The 20,018-nt window shown below is 34.5% G+C and overlaps 1 protein-coding gene across 3 annotated transcripts in view; it reads left to right on the forward strand.

The window, feature by feature from the left end:
• The window catches only part of rnls (renalase, FAD-dependent amine oxidase), a 48,291-nt gene extending 28,774 nt beyond the window's left edge, over positions 1-19,517 (forward strand). For all 3 annotated transcript variants that reach the window (XM_015346841.2, XM_006630370.3, XM_015346842.2), the window contains exons 5-7: positions 8,200-8,373; positions 11,429-11,604; positions 18,003-19,517. In XM_015346841.2, the coding sequence (XP_015202327.1) occupies positions 8,200-8,373; positions 11,429-11,604; positions 18,003-18,155 (503 nt within the window). In that variant the 3' untranslated portion in view covers positions 18,156-19,517. The remainder of the gene's footprint in view (positions 1-8,199; positions 8,374-11,428; positions 11,605-18,002) is intronic.
• The last annotated feature ends 501 nt before the right edge of the window (positions 19,518-20,018 follow it).

Consider the following 20,018-nt stretch of genomic DNA (forward strand, 5'->3'; position numbering starts at 1 on the left):
TTTCTGAGCTTCATTGAAAATAAAATGCACGATCTGCTGAAATGGATAGCTGTTTTATCCAAGGTGGTTATTTCAGCAAGCCTAACTTCAAGCATTTTATATGAGTTCACCCTTCATTACAATAAAGACAAACATTAAAAGGTAAAAAATCAGCATTATTAACTATACATAAGAAGTCTGAAAAAGAACTTCACTTTCAGATCTGGGTTACAGGATTCAGAATAAAAACATTTTAGCAGGACATATAGAAATAAATCTCTTTATTTACTGAAAAATGCTTTTAATTGTTTATGATTTGATTCACAAACTAGTTAATAGTTTGTGATGTAATTGTAATGTCATTTAGTTTGGGTTAAATACTCTCTTGGAGTAAAATTTAGTTCTTAGAGCCTGCAGAAGTGTCATTGTCACATTAGGTGGAAAAACAGCTTTTGAAATCAAAACCTTGAAGGTGATCCACTTCTATTATAATTTAACAGGCTATTACTGCCTGTATAATGACTCCATCTGCTATGTTTTGCACAGGCTGCATGCTGTCAATGAAATTTAACAAAGTTTTTTTGCTCTGTATTCTTGTGCAGTACTAAACAAGGGAGCAATCACAGATTTCATATTGAAAAACATTCCATTAACATTTAAAATGCTAATCCATTTTTTTTTTGGCAACAAGACTACTTTTTGTTTGGTACGTACTGTATAATAATATCAGTTTTGATTTCTCTGTTCTGGTGCCATAGAAATAGAGCATTTTGTCAAAACAATGTTAAGTCCCTGCAAAGTGAGCTCATACTACATCTTTGCTCTGTTAACTTGTCATTTCTCATGTATCCCAGTATATTCACTATTATCAGAAACTGTGTTCCTGGTAAAGGTCACAACAACTTGGAGTCTATCCCAGAAACAACTCAGGGGTTAACACGCATGCAAAAAAGGGTCAGTACAGAGACACCAGATTACATAGCTACCATATCTTTAGAAGGTGTTTTTCTTTATGTATTGTGTTGAGATGTTTAGCTTAATAGGTTAGGTTATTTCTAAATACACTACTATTTGATTATACCTTCATTACTTTATTTTAATAAATTACATTTCTGTTAACTGAGCCATACTAGTGTCTCTTGCATTTGCATACAATATTGAGCTGTGTGTTGGACTTTCAGAAATAATCCCCTTGGAATGTCCTATAGTGTCCATTTGAATGGAATGAGCTCCATCTGACTGCTATGCTAAGTTGTCAATAGTAAATCAGTCAAGTTGTTGTTCTAATAAAAAAATACAGTGTGTTAAAATCATTATTCAAAACATTGCATTTCTAATTTGTCTTATGTTCCACTCTTACATCTTGACCGGAGACCTCAGCCATCTCTCCATATTTAGATAAAGCAGGTATTTATTATCAGATGCATTGTTAGTTTTAGGATCTTGTCTGTTTTATATAATTTTGTTCCTGAAATTCCTGCTTAGGTTTTGAAATCACTAAGTTTTTAGAGACTTCCTTGAGTGTACAGAATAACAAAATTGTTTGATTGCTAATGTTCAGTTTGCCAACTTTGCTGTTGGAGGATCGAAAACTCTGGGGACCAGTGGTGTGTGATAAAGAATGCAGGTTTGTCTAGCAGCAGGTTTCAGGTATGCTTTACTCATGTGGCTTCATGCAGGTGCTGCTTGTGTATAGTGCTTGGACTGATGTTTAAAAAGTGAGAAGAGAACATTTTAAACGCAGTTTGGCAATAAATGCCAGTTTGATAAAATGGGTTGTGGCTTACAATGATTAAAGACTGCTCTGTCAGCACTAGCAGCGTTTCAGAAAACACTGTGCTGCCTTCAACATCAAAGGCTATGGACTCTGTGTGCACCCTGTGCTGACGGCTGCTGCAAAGCTCCAGAAACCAGACTGGAAAATGTTAACCTTCTCATTTCTCATGCTGATGAGCTCCAGCACAGACAGCCTTTTTGTAGGTGTCAAACCTTTTAAATTTAGAATGTGGTATTTTGCAGGCTGGCCCAAATGTTACAAGATTAAAAATCTAATTTGCTTACCACTGTCTCTGCATTTGAGGAGATGGAAATGTGATAAAAGCATGTTTGCAGCAGTCTGTAATGGACACCACCTGCTAAAGAAGAAAACTATGCCGTTGTGTACAGACCTTCTCAGATAGCATCAGTGCCTGACAGACATTAATCCTTTCAGGGTAGTTAAGAATTTGCAAGTGAACAAATTTGTAAGGTAAATCAGTGGTTACATTTGCTTTAATTATACTTTAGTATGATGAATTTGAAAAGTTTTTTTATTTAGTTTTTCCTATTTGATATCTTATTCCATCACAGAATGGTTTGTTATATAAATAATTTTTCCAGAGTCTGCTAAAAGCACCGGTGATCTTTCTTCAAACCCTTTTTTTCTGTCAAAAGGTACCTTTTGGGCTGCAATATGAGCATTAAAGCATTATGATTTGCACCTTAATAGTCTTTTCTATTAGCTGAAATGTCGTGGAGTGTTTGACAAGTTAAATTTACACAGGACATGTAAGTACTAGTAAATCAAAACTAGCCTTGAGTGTTTTTTATTTGGCTTTTTCAGACAATTTCACAAATTGTGAAGACTTGTAGTTACCGAGTAATATTTACATGTATATTTTAATAGTATGCATGAAAGTACATATACAGTATATATACACTCTATGCAGACATTTACAAAAGCACCTATGACTTCAAAATCAAGAAAATGCATCCTTAGTTAAAGACAACAATATCACTCTTTCTCATCTAAATTATTTTTTATATTTGCGTCATTTGGTATATTTTTGGAGTATGATCCATTTTTTTTGCTATGTTTCACATTAATGTTCTAACTGGTAGATATAAAAGTTAATATATTCAAACATTTTGTTTCTTTAGTGAACCATGACACAAGCTTTCACTACAGCTCACCCCGCAGCTCTATTCTGGATTTGACTGAGTTGCATATTATTACATTCATTTTTTTCAAACTGTTTTATTATCTTTTGTCATGCACATTACGAGTGTACAATCTCATCAAAGAAGTGATGTACAAGAAAAATGCAGTGGTTACAGCAGCAAAAGTGATGCAGATGTATTTGTGTATCTGTATGTATATATCCACATGTATGCCTGCATAGTGGGCACTTCCTCTGTTGAACTGTGTGTTTTATAGGTGCAATAAAGCATTTCTTTAAAGTTGAAAGGGCTGAGGTGATGTCCCAGATCTCTTTATGCTCCTGTTAACACCACCATATAAAGAACAGCTGCTATTAACAAAAGTGTTTGAGAAATTTTAAATGCACAGAACAAAGAAAACATGTATTTGCCCTCTATCCCACAATAATTACTTGCATGTTGAGAATATAAGTGCACAAAATTTGACAGGTAGATCATTTTATCTGAGGTTGATGAGACACAGATAAGTATACCAAGTAAAACAAAACATTATTTTCCAAAACTGTCAGGAAGGCTCTTTCTCCTGATGGAGTCAGCATGTATGTTTACTAGGGACAAAACATTTGGAATTATTTTAGTCAGCAGTTTTAGAAGCTAATGTCACACTTGGTGATATAGAAGATGTTCAAGCAGATCTCATTGTTGGATCCTAATCATCCTCATATTGTCTTTTTTCATGCAGAATACACTATTTTGAATGTTTTCTAAGGTTTTGGTTGAGACAAGAAGAGCCCCACAGTGTGCTTTGGAAGGGACAGGAATAATACAAGTTTTTAAAAATACACTATGAAGACTATGAAATCTAACTCTCATTGTGATTCATGAATTTATTGTTAACAACTCAAAGTCAATTTTAGTAATTACAATCTAGTGTATTTCCCCAATTTTCTTTTCATTCTTAATCTTAACATATTGATTCTTCCTCTATTTACAGGTTTTCAGTTACAGTGTGCATATCTTTGAATCTCATTGCACAGTGTATGTAATCAGAAATTCAACCCTCTGTTATTGTGCTTTGAGTAAATCACTGAGTAAATCACAGTGCTTCAGAAAAAACTTTTATACAAATATCTATATATTCTGAAATCCTTATCGTCAATGAAAACAAAAATGGTTGCTTTTTAAAAAAATCACCAGGTTGCATGAAAAAGTTCCCCTTGTCTTTTTGCATAAATGCAGCTTGTACGACAGTGTGGCCTGTGGTTTGACAAATATACAGGTATATAACACTGCCAGTCTTTCATTCGTTAAACCAGTAAACTCAAGCTGCAGAGCCCAGCAGGACAGTCACTTGCTCAAGCTCTGATTCTGGGACTGTACTGACACAGCAGAAAGAATGTCTGTTCACTGCAGTATTCTGAAGTGAGGCATTTGGCATTCTTTCAGAGCCTGATGGAATCAGACTAGGTTCTGTTGGTAACAGTGTGAACTGTGTTTGCCAGTAGACAGTATGTATACATTTCTGGTCCGAGATCATAAAACTCAAGACATAGAAAACAGGAAGTGCATGAAGCTGACTGCATAAGACTTTCCAATATCAAACTGACAGGACCTATTGATTAATGTAGTAATGTAAAATGTGCAGGGGTGACTGAACAATGGGGCTGTCAGCCTGATACTGATAGATGGGTTACAAGGCATTTCTCTGTATGTTTTCATTTCATTCTCCATTTAATATTTCTCCAATACCATCAACAGCTGTCAATGTTTGGACTGTATAGCTGACTCTCATCAGAACTTGAATTGCCTTTGTTGAAAGATTTCCCAAGCACCATACCCAGTCTAAACAAAAAATTATATATTCGTTTTAAATATATATATATAATATATATATATGTAATGTGCAAATTAAAAAATAATTACAATTCTTTCTTTGTTTTTTATTTTATACATTGGAGAATTAGGAATAACACCAAAACTCAAATAGTGTAAATCTTATAATTATACCAACCTATTAGATAAATATTAAATATCTTTATGGGTTAAATGGGAAAAGTATGTACTGGGGGCACATTTAGATTCTCACATCCAGCCTATTAAGCTGCTGCTGCACAGAAATGATAAATGGGGCATTTTGTGAAGGCATTTAATCTATTAGCTATGCTCATATAATTGGCATTTCAGCAGTTCTGTTTCATTAAATATTTGGTATTCATCAAAACGTGGGAAGAATAATGGCACTAACAGGTACCAGGTTTGACTCTGGGTAACTAGAAGATTATAACCAGGACTTTCTGTGCAATTGCACAGAATATTGGCTGAGTATCCATTTTACCCATGATAAAGGTAGAAATTAGTCAGCCAGGTTTCTTTTGCTCGCAGTGAAACAGTGACAGTGTAGTTGGGTGGTTTCTGATATGAATAGGATCACATGGTGAAAAATGATCTTTTTAAGAATAAAGTTAAATTCATTTGAGGATCAAAGTCCAGATTTTACATTGTATGGAAATGTTCTCTTTTGGAAACAAAATGCACCTTGTAAAGGAAGTGCAAAGGCAGCAGCCCTCTGTTTTCAGAAGAAATGTTTTGGAAGACTTCACTGCCAAAACAATAAGTATTAGATCTCTTGACAATTGACAATCGTAAAAAATAATTATTTGTGATACAGGTAGGTAGAGAGACTGCAGTACATAAATAAATGCAGCTTTGCAAAAGATGGACATAAGAAATGTTAAAATCAAATGAAGAGGTTACAAATAAGAGGCCATTTGCCTCATGTAGTCCATTTGATAAGAGCTAATTGATGTGAGGATTTCAAAAACACAAGAGTTCATTAGACTAGCGATACATACTGTATACACACTTATTTTTGTTATAGGTGTGAATTACTCCCACTAATACAAGCTCCAAATGTGTTGAACCTTTTATTTTTCACTCCCCTCAGCTGTTGTTGTCTTAATCTTAACATAAATTGTAAAGAATATTATACTAGAAATGTGTAGAATAATATTTAGAAAGTATAATTTGAAAAAAAATATTCACAAATGTTAACATTTTATACTTAATATCACCAGCTAGCTTGATTCTCTATCTTACTTTACAGGAATGGGTTTATTCTGTCAATGACTGCACAATATTTATTAACTTACATAATGAGTTTTTGTTTAGTATGACATTTTGTTAGATTTTCACCTACAAGCAGAAATATTGGAACCAGTTGTGCTCAGATAGCTACAGTTTATATAGATATCATATCCATATCTATGGATATTTTATTAGCCCTCATTTTAGTAATTCCTTTCTTACTCATTCTTGGACTTTCTAATATCCCTTTTTACCTATGCTTGCAGTTCATTGTATTCATTTTCTTTAACTGGATCCTGTTAATTTTTTACTTTTTAGAAAGTGCATTTGATTCTCTTATATTTTCGTAATATATTTGTCAAATGATTTGAGAAATTGTTTTGCTGCTTTTTATCTTTTTATTTACTCCCACTTGGAAAAAAATATATTTTCAACTGATTTCATGTCTATCCTTTCCCATTCCACTTCTTTAAAGCGCTCTTATTCCTTCAAGGTATGCTTTCCTGAGATTGTAAGCTTGTTTTACAATTTGGACTCAACTAATATAGTAAAATACATATGAAATATATATTTGATATATATAATATATATTTAAAATATATATGATATGTGTAAATTACATATGGAAAATTACTGCTGTTTTCTTTTTTCCCTGAGGGCTCAAGTTTGTAGACCCTCACGTGGGTTTATCCAGTTTGCATAGTGTGCCTGAAGGTGGCAAGTTGAGACTAGGCTCTCCAGGCTGTCAAAACTGCTAAAATGCCCTCAGCCTAGAAAGCACATTTGCATTGGATTATGCCTTTGTTTTTTTTCTGGTTTATTCAGTGCAGTTTGGGTAAAACACTGCAAGGTTTCGTACACTCCACCAACATTCGTGTAAATTGGAAAAAAAAATCGTTACAAATGTTTTGCCAAAACAAGAAAGGGCAACGCAAACGTTGGACAAAGACTGTGATTTATGTCTCATTTCGTAGGACAATAGCTGTCAAAAGAGCTTTATCAGTCATCTAAAACTCAGTTCTGCGTCAGTAGCGTTTTTTTCCATTGCTCGTTCGCCGGCACACCCACTAAAATTATCTTGTGTATTTGGAATTAACTCCTCATAGACCACAACACGCTAATATAGTTGTAGGAAATCAAAACTAATTTGTAAATGCTTGACTCCCAGAAGACGAGATTTAAGGTCCGTTTGTTAGGTCAGTCTTGTGGATTTCCGATGTGTACTGTTTGAAGTAGGAACTTTTGTCTTTTGGCTGTAATGTGCATTTTAATTCACAGAAATGAACTCCAACCTTTATATACTCAGTGTTCAGGGACCTAAAACCAACTAAACCAAGGCCAGCTTGGAATAGCAGAGACCAATAAACAACAGATGTTACAGACAGGAAACAAGGAGAGCTATGCTTTTTTTAAGAACACCAAAACCTAATATATAAAGCCAATGAGCACCCCCTCCCCTCATGCCTGCCATGTGTGGAAGATTTTCAGTCACACTGATGTTACTGGTAAAAAGATTTTGCTTGAAGATTGTCTTCACAGACTGCATGCTTGCAATCTAATAAAATTGTAGTCTTGACCTGTAGTTAATTTTCTTTCCACTTCAGTTTGTGGTATGGCTTTCTTAGAAAATTTGAATTAAAGGAACATCTACAGTATAGTTTATGTATTGTTTTTGCTGTGCTCAGACCTTCATAATGTGTTTAATTGTTACATTTCATGATTTAATTAAAATGTATATATTTCTCATTGAATGGCTCAGAATTTTTTTTTTTCTGTAGAAGTTAATTTAAAGCATTAGTACCATTAGGTTAATCAATGGAAAGATCTGTGATATGTTTTTAGTAAATCCCCAAAAAATCATTACAGATGTATTTTGTATGATTATTATTGTGAATCATATGGAAAGCAGTGAATTTTGAAAACTAGAGCAAAATGTTACAAGAGCACTGGTGAAATCATTTGAGGTTTTTCCTCTAACCAGGGTTACACTCCCATGACATTTTCAAAGTCACATTTGTCTTATTTTATTGAAAGTGCTGTATTCAGTGTCAGGTCCTTTCTGACAGTTTCCCTGGTCTAACCAGAGCTGAAAATGAGGAAGCTGAGACAGCATTTGCACGCTTAGTCTACATGAGTTTGCTCTGCTAGTGGTACTTATTACTTTACAGGCAAGGCTGCTCCAGATAAAATACTGATCCTTTAATGCTGTTTCCACAGTAATTGACAGATCTCAGAGGCAGAAGCTGGAAGCTGTGAGTTATTCCTCTCGCTACGCTCTGGGACTCTTCTACAAAGCTGACAAGCAGATTGATGTCCCCTGGGCAGCAAAGTACATCACCAATAATCCCTGCATACGCTTCATCTCCATCGATAATAAAAAGCGCAATTTAGGTCAGTGCTCCCATTATTTCTCTTAAACAGTGTAACAATAGAGGGTGTACATCCCCAAAAATGCTGTTTAATTGAGTGTTGCTGTTTTGAAAGTAACAAGTATTTAGCTTCAAATCACAAGGGATCAAAATTAGAATGTGAAGATTTGGCATCTAAAAAATTACACAATGGAACTGTTAAAGTTTCCTGTCATTTACACCTTGATGTTTTAAGAGAAGGCTGTATGAGGGTGTTGAGTATAAGCAAGAGGCGGTGTTCATTTTGTTGCACCGACAGATGAAGCACTCACAGACCTATTATGCATATGACACATTAGGTAAAGACATGCTAAATGCCCTTAAAACAAGACTACAGTCATATGGTTGAAACTTGCTTCTGCTTTGTGTTAGGTAGAAGGCTTCAGCCTTAACTGGGCATATTTTCTTCTGCTATTAATTAAAATATCTTGGTTGGCCCCCTGAAAGAGATGCTCTGACTGTTAATCTTACATTTACTACATTTTGAGTGGAATTAATAAAGCTCTTTTAATGTCAGGGAGATTCTCATGCATGAAACTATGATACTCTTTATGTCCAAATAATGTAATTGTGCATCTGAATATTCTTTAGGGGTAATATCCTCAAAATTTTATAATGTTGGAATTGGTTAACTTCAGACTACATATGATTCTGTTTACAAAGAGGCAGGACATTTAAACCACTGTAAAGATTATTTGAAAATCATTTTAAATTAAAAAAGAATCATTAATTTTGTCTGCTTCTATATCCTGATAAGATATGCACCCAACTTCAAATCAGCATGTATTAACTCTTTCGTTCTGATGTGGTTATGAGAAAGCTGAAGAGAAACACACACATCCCTCTGTGCTGTGAACTATTTTGGACACAGTATAATTAAAATGCAGAAATGGCAACAGAAAACAGTCCCAGTGCCACTGCCCAGTCTCAGAGAGAGTTAGTCACCTACAAGAGTCACTTTTGTGTACTGAATCAAATACTGCTAGAAAATATCGGTCACTGCCAAAATGACAGCATTAACAGTGAAGGGAGGATTTTGTTATGTTTAGTTGCATGATTAGAATTTCTATTTAACTCTTCTAAGCATCCAAATCTTTATCTGTGTATAAACCATGTTTTCTGTGGTAGAAAAAAAACTGCTATTATTCAATGTTTTTTTTCAGTATTGTTTGAGCTTTGTATGCTCCTTGTTAAAACAAACAATGTTTTAACCACAGTCATTTTTAATTTTTTTGTAACTTTTTTTTTTTGCTTTTCTGGCATCTCCAAATGGAAGTAGAGCGAGTAGGCAGAAAGCCAAATTGTCACCCATGTGAAGTCGCCCACTCATTTCTGGGTACATGCCAAAGCACGGTGGCATCTTGACCCTGGTCTGCAGACAGTGGAATTGTGCTTATTTTGTTCATAAAGGGATTGACCACTTCTAACCGATGAACATAAATCTCAAAGCTGAAGATATTTTTTTTTTATCTTATCAAAAAGCTTAAACTCTAATACCTACTTATTCTACTGCTCCAAAACAGGATGTATTTGTACCATTAGCATAGTGATTGATCTTCCGTCATTTGGGTATGAAATTAGTTTAACTTTAATTGTTTTCTGTTCTTTTAAAATGCATTTCTTCAAGTGAATTTGAATAATAACATTATAAGTATCTTAATAAATATAAACCCTATCAGATCACAGATCACTTAATCAAAAATGTTCTGCTTTTGCACATTAATGATACATAATGAAGGCTGTAGATTTCAATTTTGACCTGCAAGTATTATCTGAAATAACATCATACATTATTTCAGATAATCTTGCAGGTCAAAATTGAAAATCGAGGCCAATTAGCTCTAAAATAGGATGTGGTTGAACTTTATAGAAAAAAATAAGGAATGTACTTAATCCTTACTTCTACTGACTCTCAATGCACAATAAAGGGCAGGAATGTTTAAGGTATACTTTTTAACAGATAAAAACAACACTAAGATACTCCCAACATTTTATTAACAATAAACTGCTTATGTTACAGATATAAAAATGTTACTGTTCTCACTCTTTATCGATGCATTGTAAAGGAAAATAATTTACCTTAATATTCATAATGTGTGTCCTGTGAAATGGCTTTGTCGGGAGCATTCATGGTTTTCCAATTAATTGACCTGCAAACATTTTAAATTACTGTTGAATAGAGCACAGGTTCTCAGTCCTGGTCCTGGGCACCAACACACCTGCTGGGGCTTGCATCCTAGCTAAGTGCTGTACTTAACTATACCCTTAATTGAACAATCAAGTTGCATGATTGGAAAGTTTGGCATTTTAATTTGTATATCAAATGCTGTATTTGAACTATATTTAGTTCGGGTTGCCTACAATATTTTTTCTAACTGAAAGCAGTTCAGATTAATCCAATTATCAGGTCAGCTCCAGGTTCCATTTATGTGCAGTAACTGAGAGTTCAGGAGGAATGAAACTCAACAAGGACCAGGCCTGGGAACTCACAAACTAAGTGTCCATAGCTCTGCCTATACTCATATTTTCATAGTATCAAAAAGATTACATGTGAGAATTAAATCATTTTTGGGCAAATGTTTACACACAAAAAAGCTGGTGTATTCGTTCCTGGTTTGTATTTTGCATGGTTTATAATGAGAGCATTCTGAGTAAGTGATGTTTTTAAGTATGGCATGCCTCTTTCGTAGTGTGTAAGTGTGAGATTATCTTGTTATTTTTTATTTGTCCCTTTTGTTTATCGATCCCTCTCTTCCAGTGCTTTGGTTTAATTTCTGAGTAAGCCGTTGGATGTTTTTATAAATTTGTGGAACAAATAATTTTTCTCTGAAGTAAACATTTTACATTTAAATGTTGTTTACCAGAAGAGGAATGGTGGTTTTTTTCTTCACTTTTTTTTTACGCAGTCTGGATTTAATCTCCACATTATTATTAATTCCTTTAACTTGCATTATTATTGTATGATAATGTCTAATACTCCCTGTGACTCCGAGGGACATATGTGTCTTGGTAAAATGTTCTGTTTGCTTCCCCTACAGAGTTGCCAGGCTGTGGGCCTTCTATGGTTGTCCACACCAGTGTGCCCTTTGGAATGCAGCATTTGGAGAAGACAGTGGAAGAGGTGGAGCCTCTTATTCTTAAAGAGTTGCAAGAGGTTTTGCCAGGACTGCCTGAGCCTCTAACCACTAAATGCCAGAAATGGAGATATTCACAGGTAAATAACAGTCCAGTCATGGAATATTGTGTTTGGAAAGTTCCTGCTGGAGTCAAACAGCAAAGGTCAATACAACTCTTAAACTTCTTTAAGCAGATCTTTGATAACGATGAGCAATGTTACCTGTTTTGTTTGTTTTTTTGCATGGAAAATATAAATTCTGGGTAGGTTTAAACTCAGCCACAAATATCAATTTTATCATCACAAAGCAATTTTTTTTACATCTTCCACGGTTAAGACTTACAACCTGAGAAGTCCAGACTATGTATCAGACTTCTTGTTTGATTTGTTATTGATAAGACAACTCTTTACCTCCATTAACAAGCAGTACAACATTTCTATACAGAGTGGCAGTAACATCCTAAGAGAATTTTGCTCTAAATGCAGCGGTAAATTACTGAACATTTCAGTTATACTACTCTGTAATCAGATGCTGTATTACAGTATATTTTCCATAATTTAAAACAGTAATATTAAAATATGTATAAATATGTATAAATATATTTAGACTCGTTGTTATGATGACAAATGCTGGGCAAAAAAAGTAAATGTACTCAGCTGATTGGTGGGAAAAGATTTGGCTACTGTGTGTAGCACATAAGATAAGAAATCTTGCAGTGATGCAGTGCTGAAATAGTAGATCCATGTGCTGTGGCATTAATTTTTGTCCCTCATTCCACTGAACTCCCAGTGACTTCAAGTCCCTGCTGACTCCTTGACAAGAGAGCACTGATACAAGTTTCCGGTCTAAGAACAGCCTTTCTCAGGAGCCCTCTTTCTTGGGAGTGCTGGGACTCAAATTAAAAGTCTGACAAGCAGGGCAAAGTTCCCACCTCTCTCTTTCTCTGTCCCTCAGTCCCAAACAGCTGGAACAGTCATACACAGACAACAGCAGACCTGGCAATTCTCTTAGGCTGTTACTACCTCTCTGTATTGAAATGTGTACTGCTCTTCAACAGAGTTATATAGCATGTCGTACATCTGTATATAACAGAATTGATCCACATCGAGAAGAGACTGGCTTATGTTATGAGTGATCATGGAGCAGTAATGAGTATTCAAATATGGTGACTGTTTTTTCCTTTTAAGCATCACAGGTGACAGCTGAAAGAAATAACTCATCATAATATAATCTATTTTTTCTAAGTTCTGATCAAAGAAGTTCTTTCTATATTGATGTGTTATGTGTATAATGAAAGGAATTTTAGAAAAGTAAGGCATGTATCAAAAATTCAATATCAGATTGATAAGGCAAGGGCCTTAACTGAGCAATGTTGTGCAGGCGGAAGAAAGACACCCTAGAGAAGTTGCTAATGTAACGTCAGATGGCACCAAACAGTGAGACAGTACACAGTGTTTCTAACTTCTATCAAGGATTTTACATCTGTACTGTTGGCAAAAACACTAAAGTCACCACTTTAACAAAGCTGATGTTGCAATACTCTAGCTCAAGGAAGTTCTTTTTTTTATTAAAACATTAAGTGCACAGACCACAACAGTATCTTATTTGGTCTGCAGGTAAACTTCAATGTCATCAATATAGCCACAAAACCCAAACACTCTTCTAATCTCACTAAGAGGCAATATGTGAATGTTATAGTAACAGTAAAGATCCCAGCACAGACTCTCGACGAACACCCAGACAAAGAAGAGCAAAATCAGATTTAAAACAGATGAGATTTACTGTATGTTAGTTCCTGTTAACTAAGTGGGAGCCAAACCAACAGAAAATGCCCCATGATCCCTAGATTGTTTTTCAAAAATACGTAGGCAGATTGTGAATGACAGTTTTATCAAGAGGGCTCCAGAGCTTAAACATGCCCTTTTAGTACACACAAAATATAGTAAAACAGCTTAATTTAAGAAACCCTTTCCAAGCTCACAACAGTTCAGAAATGCTCTTATAAACTATTTCTAAGTAACAGCAGCTTGCTTTTCAGCAGTGTTATGACATTACTGCATGATAAAAGACCAGTCATACGCTCTTGGCCATAAATATCTTGTTTTTCAGTGCTTCATAGAAACACACAGAAATCAATGTTAGTAAATTCTCATGCTTGATAATGGAACTACAAATTTACAGCTTGCATAAATGTGTTCACTCTTGTAATCTGCTGAAATCCACACAAGGCTATGTCATTAGAATCAGCAACATAAGAGGAAGCCATCTGCAGATCCTTCTTACATACTGTATTTAGCAGCTGTTGGGGAAAAAAAACTAAACTTTTGTTCATAGCAGAGGCTGTTATTTCTGTGATATTTTGCCTACATGTAAGTTACTTTTACACATACCTTTTAAATGCACTGTTTCAAAGCATCAGAGACCAAAGTATTCTGCTAATTTAAGTGCAAATCGGCCCTCATCGATTAAAACATCTAATAAACAGCTGAGATTCTGAGGTAAAATGGTTGGTAAAGACCTGTGATGTCAAAGATTGTCATGGAACACTTTGCAGTTATCACTCTTTCACAATGACATGAGGCTGTAGTTATATAATAGAATTGGAGAAAAAGTAAGACTGACTTCCAAGTGAGTATCATCTGATATTTTTGCACCAGTTTTGTCATATTTCTGAAAATCCAGAAAAGTAGAGTTATTGTACATTTTACTGTTCACTTTAATCATTTTATTGTATACTTTAGTTATTTTTTCTTTGGGTTTAGTACTTTTCCTAAGATTATATTCATTTTATTATTTGACAGCCCTCTTTAAACCATGCATGTTTTTCAATAACAAGAGGATGCTTAAAACCACAAATGTATTGGGGACAGAATTTAGAATTATGTCCCTTTAATATCAACAAACCACTGCTGCAATCCAAACAATTTGTACTTGGCCTGATTTCAGTAAGTAGGTTTATCAATTGATTTACATGGAGCTTGCCATTTAAAGATAAAAAAAGAAGTTCAGGGAAATAATGATAACAGATAGTCTTTAACTATGCCTATTAAAAGCCCCAGGAAATGGATACTATTTCCTTACACTACTGAAATGTACCTTGATGTTTATCTTAAACCTCTTAAGCCAGCTAATACTGTTGAAATGGAGCATGCACATACATGGAATGTGTTTACTTAAAGAACTCATTACAGCCTTAAACTTGCTGCTTCAGGATTTAAACATCACTGTAAACTGTTGGCTGCAAGTCTTATTTAATATCAGAATGGCAAGGGCCCAAGTCATGCAATTTGCACATTTTATATTGGACATCGAATGAGCAATAGGCTAACCAAATCACTCTAGTCCAATTAAAGATATTAGAACTACCACAAAGGTATGGATTTCACGATTGTGAATATAGTACTGGTGATATATAAATACCATATAAATACCATACACAATGTGGTGACAAATGAGTCACAAAAAACAGCACACATTATAGCATTTGGTGCCAAACATACTAATCAGTTAAACAGTATGTACTCAAAGGGCAATATAACATCTAAGTTGAAATCATTAAAGTTAGTACAGCAGAATGTATGTGTAACTTTAGCACTCATAATTCTAATTTATATTGAAGTAGCACAACTGAGTTTAGCTGCACATGAAAATCTTTTCTTTTTTTTTTAAAACACACATCTCAATCAAATCAGGCCTAAACATCAAGGATCTTAGGGAGTGTTTTTTATCCTGCATTTAAATCACAGTCTGTTAAAATAAGAGTAATCATTGATGCTTATGAATGTGACAGCCTCCTTTAATAAGTGTCCTAAATACCTTTAAAATGCTAAGCAAAATAGGTGCCATTGTTATCTTAGAGAATGTAATGGAGAAGCCAAAAAATCTAAAAGGAAGTTACACGGGGAGCAAAGACAAAAGGAGAACCAAAGAGGGAAAACAAAGGACCAGGTAATTAAGTACTTTTAGCTAAATGCCAGGAGTATTAGAAACAAAACACATGATACAGAAACTACCACATTACCAGGCAATAATGAAGTTATTACAATTACAGAAACTTAGCTAACCAAAATTGATGGAGATAACATTACATTAGTGAATAAATGTTGTTCCAGACAGACAATAAAGATAAAAGATGGGGGGGGGGGGGGGGGTGTAGCACTATATATCAAAAACAATGTGCAAGGTTAAGAACTCAAGCTGGAGGAAACAAGAATCCCTGGCTACATATCGAGACTTGCCAAAAAAATTCTAAATCCGTACTAGTAAGACTGTGCTATAGACCACTGCGCTGATTGTAAATCACCATTGTATATTGAAATCAATCATTTACGTCCAAAAGAAGTAGTTTTCATGGGAGACTTCAACTTTCCCCATACAGACTGGGAAAAACCTATAGGAATGCCAGAATCAAAAAACAAAAGGGGTAGAAATGGTCAATAACAGATTTCTTACACTGTATGTCAGAGCATCAACAAGAAAAAAATGCTTCCTGTCTTTTCAAACAATCAAGACAGAGTGGGGCAAAAGGGTAAGAGAACTGTTAAGGAACCATGACCATAATGGTGTGCTTTGTGTAATATTTTAAAACTGTAAAGAATGAATCCAAATAAAAAATACAATTTCAACACAAGGACCAAAATAATTAAAATTGGATAACATCGATATGCAATCACTGAACAATGAATGGCAACAATTTAACTAGGTACTGCCTGGAACAAAAACAGATTTACCTAAAGGGTTAAAGAAACAAATTGTGGAAGCTGATACATTTGGCATCTTTCAAGAAATGGTTATATGAGATCTGTGGTTCAATTAACTACCAAAATGAAGGAGGGAGGTCAAATTTTCTCCTCATATTTGTAACTGTTCATGTGAGAGATATGTGTTTTTGCAGCATTCGGTTAGCTGCAGACAGCCTACTGTTCATGCTGGCATCCATCTGTCACCTCTGTGTTCTCGTAGTACTGGACAGGGGCCATACATACAAACAAGTAAACAGCCTTGGCCTTTTGAGCAACATGCACATAAGAGGTCACTAGATCTCTTATTTAGACGACTGAGACTTTGTCTAAACAGTGAAGTAGGTAAAGCTGTTTTTATTATGGACTGAACTGATTACTGTAGGAAAAAGTTTATTAAAGCAAACTGTTGTTTATAAAACAAAAGTTATTAACAGCAATCTATCTGCAAAATGCAGATTAGATAAATGAAGCACAGTAAGTGCAAAAGATGCAACAAAAGTATTTGGAGGTACTTTTTTTTACTTCTGTAGGGTCTGTGTATATGTGTTATTACATGTATATACAGTATAGTGCGAAAGGAAGTACTGCAAGTCTAAGAAGATTACAGGAAATAGTTTCTTCAGACTTCAAACTTTCCCAATTTAAGTCTGATTGTTCAGAGGGTTCAGAATAATACAACTAAATATTGAAAACATGAATCTAATGATGAACTTGAAAAAAGAAAGCAGTATTGAATACAAATATATAAAGGTTTCAGGGGATTAAGAATTCTGTATATTTTAAAGTGTTTTAAATTTTCAGTGTTTTAATGTAAATTGCAATTTTATTTTCCTTAGCTCTGTTTGATGGGTAAATAGCATCTTGCCAATTCAGATAAAAGCAACCTTTCCAAGTATTAAGAATCTAATATTCTAACCTTTTTCACATTTCATTTAAGTTCTGTAAGATTTTTATGTAAGAAATTAAAAGGGTTACAAATGTGAAAAGGTCATTCTTGCTCATATTGTTCTTAGTAGTTTATTGATCCAAACTCTGTTCCACATCTTTTCCAACAGTCTGTGACAATCAACTTTAAAATGGTGATTGGGCAGTTTATCCTATGATCCTTTGGGGAAGGAGCGCTTCTTGTTTTTGTTAATTCTCAGTGTACTTCCTTTTAATTTCCTTTTTATTTACATGGGTGTTTCTCTCTTGAACCTGAAGTATTCCCTTGGATTATCTGTCAGTAGCTTTCAGGATTTCTACATCCCTACATGAGTTACTCTTTGCAGGTTTGGTTTGGTTTGCTTTGCTTATGTTGATTATTAACTATTCCAGGTTCAAGTATGTCTCCTTAATAATTTATCCATTAAAGATTGTCATGCATGCGCGAGTGTGGTGCAGTCCATTATCTAGTTCTGCTGCTTTGGAAATACGAGTCCCAGATGTCATTCAATGAAATTCAAACCCCTGTTCATTTTATAAATTAATTGTATTAAGGTTAATTGTTCTTATTGTAGCATTCAGGCCCGTGGCAAATTCTGCATCCATGTACTTTCAGTGATGATGATCTGTATCAGATTCCAGATGTCACTAAAAATGTTTTCCACAGATATTTCATTCAATTAGCTTCTAGGGCATCACGGTAACCCGAAAAATGATCAATATAAGTGTAATAATGAGCCAATACTACAGAAGCCTAAAACCATAAGATGAAATCTTGTCTCATCCTGAAGAGATGACACCTTTCAATTTCCTTTTTTGTATTTTTTTAGGTGACACAGCCAGTGACCGGTAGTCCAGGACAGATGACGCTGATTTCTAGGCCTTTGCTGGTTTGTGGGGGTGATGGATTCACACACTCCAACTTAGATGGCTGCATAGAATCTGCTCTGAAAGTCCTGGAGGTCTTGAAATGCAGTCTATGATGAACTACTTTTAATATTAATTTCCCAGGCCATGGGGTTCAACAATGCTTTGTGCAAAAAAACAGTAGTAATATAACAAATTCCTTATAACTTTTATCTACCTCTATCCTGGGTCCAGCTGTCCAAGAGTAGCAGAGACATGGATATACAGTACGTGCAGTCGGTCGTTTTTTTGTCTGTCTATGATGCTTGATGGTCACTAAAGTCAGTTGGATGTAAATGGCAATAATCCCATACAAGTCCCTACACTTCACACAGATCTGAGGAAGTGGCATAAAAATTGAGAAAACTGCTTAGAATGTAGGAAAACGTCACAGAGCTACAAATCCAATTAATGTTTTTCACAGAGAAGATAATAAAAGCCCTTTGATTTAATGCTATTGGAACATTTCACACAAATTAAATATTAAATACTAATTTTAGTTTTTGTTTAGTTCTTGACAAACAACAGTTGAAATGGCCCAACATTTAAATATATTAATATTGTTTACATGTGGTTTTTAATTACTGCGCGCCTGCCAGAAAACAAGGGATGTTTGTTATACAGGTTTTCAGAATGTTTTATCAAATATTAAATGTTTCAAAAGAAGTTTTACTTTCTTTTTTACTTACATTTTCGATTTAGCACTAAAGATAAAACCAAAAAAAATGAAAAACAGAAAGGAAGTAATACAATTGGTTACAGTGTGCTTTCAAGCTGTGTTTTTTGTTCCCCACAAAGACTTTCCATAAGTAAATATAAATCTAGAACAAATAAACCACTGTTTATCCCACAGGCACTAGTACATTTGCATGTGACAAATATAACTTAATATTTCCATAACAGAAACTCCACAACTATCTCTACAATCAGTGTGGAATACATCGCTATGCAGTTCAAACACATGTCCTCAGCTACTGACATACTGCCTCAGGCTTTAAGATATTAAAACATTGATCTGTATTGGAACCTTCTTCTGATCTTGAAAAAGCGAATACTGATAAATCCCATATGATTTACAAGATTTCCTGTCTACTCCTACTTTTCAGCAGCTAGGTAATTCCATGCTTGAGAAGGTTTATTCAGATGATTGATATATACAGTACATATAAATTTAACAAACGTTTATCTGGATTTTAATCTGTGACAAAATGTTTGGCCATTACCCTTCCAGTTCGGTTATAATGACACCAGTATAAAGGATCATGTCTTGATTGCGAAGCCATTATATTATGTATTCTGAATATACTGTACAAAGTTGGCTTTTCTGTAAACGTACAAAATAAATGAAGATATGTTTGAATTCATACAGATGCCTAAAACACTATGTAAGATTTCAATAAGTTTTTAAAGACAAAATATTAAATGTTATTACTATTAAATGTGTATTCAAGTCTAATAATTTTTTTATTGTCTTCAGAAACCATCTGTTCATAATTAGGTATACCCTCTTCTTGCGTGTCAGTATTATCAACATTGTGTGCCTCTAAACCCAGGGAATGCTGAGTTCTGGGTTTTAAGAAATGGCTGATTAAATAGCAAACAGATTTCATAGAAGAATTTTTCACACATGTTCTCAAAAATAGTAAATCTTTGTTTTTTTAAAGAGAAAAGATAACACAGAAATATTTAAAGGGATTATATGTCCAATTGGGAAGCATTACGGTTCAGTGTGCTGGTTTGAAATCTAGAATGCCATTGACCACAAAACGTGTCCTCAAAGTGAGAAAATTTGAATACTGAAGACAGAAAGACCGAAGAGGCAATATTGAGTGAGACATCGTAGAGTATTATAGTTCACAGAGGTATAAAAACAAAAATCTCCTTGACACAAGTTTTATAAAGAGTGATTGTATTACTAATGGTCAGTGAACAACAACATG

This window comes from Lepisosteus oculatus, chromosome 4, assembly GCF_040954835.1.
Source record: "Lepisosteus oculatus isolate fLepOcu1 chromosome 4, fLepOcu1.hap2, whole genome shotgun sequence".
In the NCBI taxonomy this organism is placed as follows: domain Eukaryota; kingdom Metazoa; phylum Chordata; class Actinopteri; order Semionotiformes; family Lepisosteidae; genus Lepisosteus; species Lepisosteus oculatus.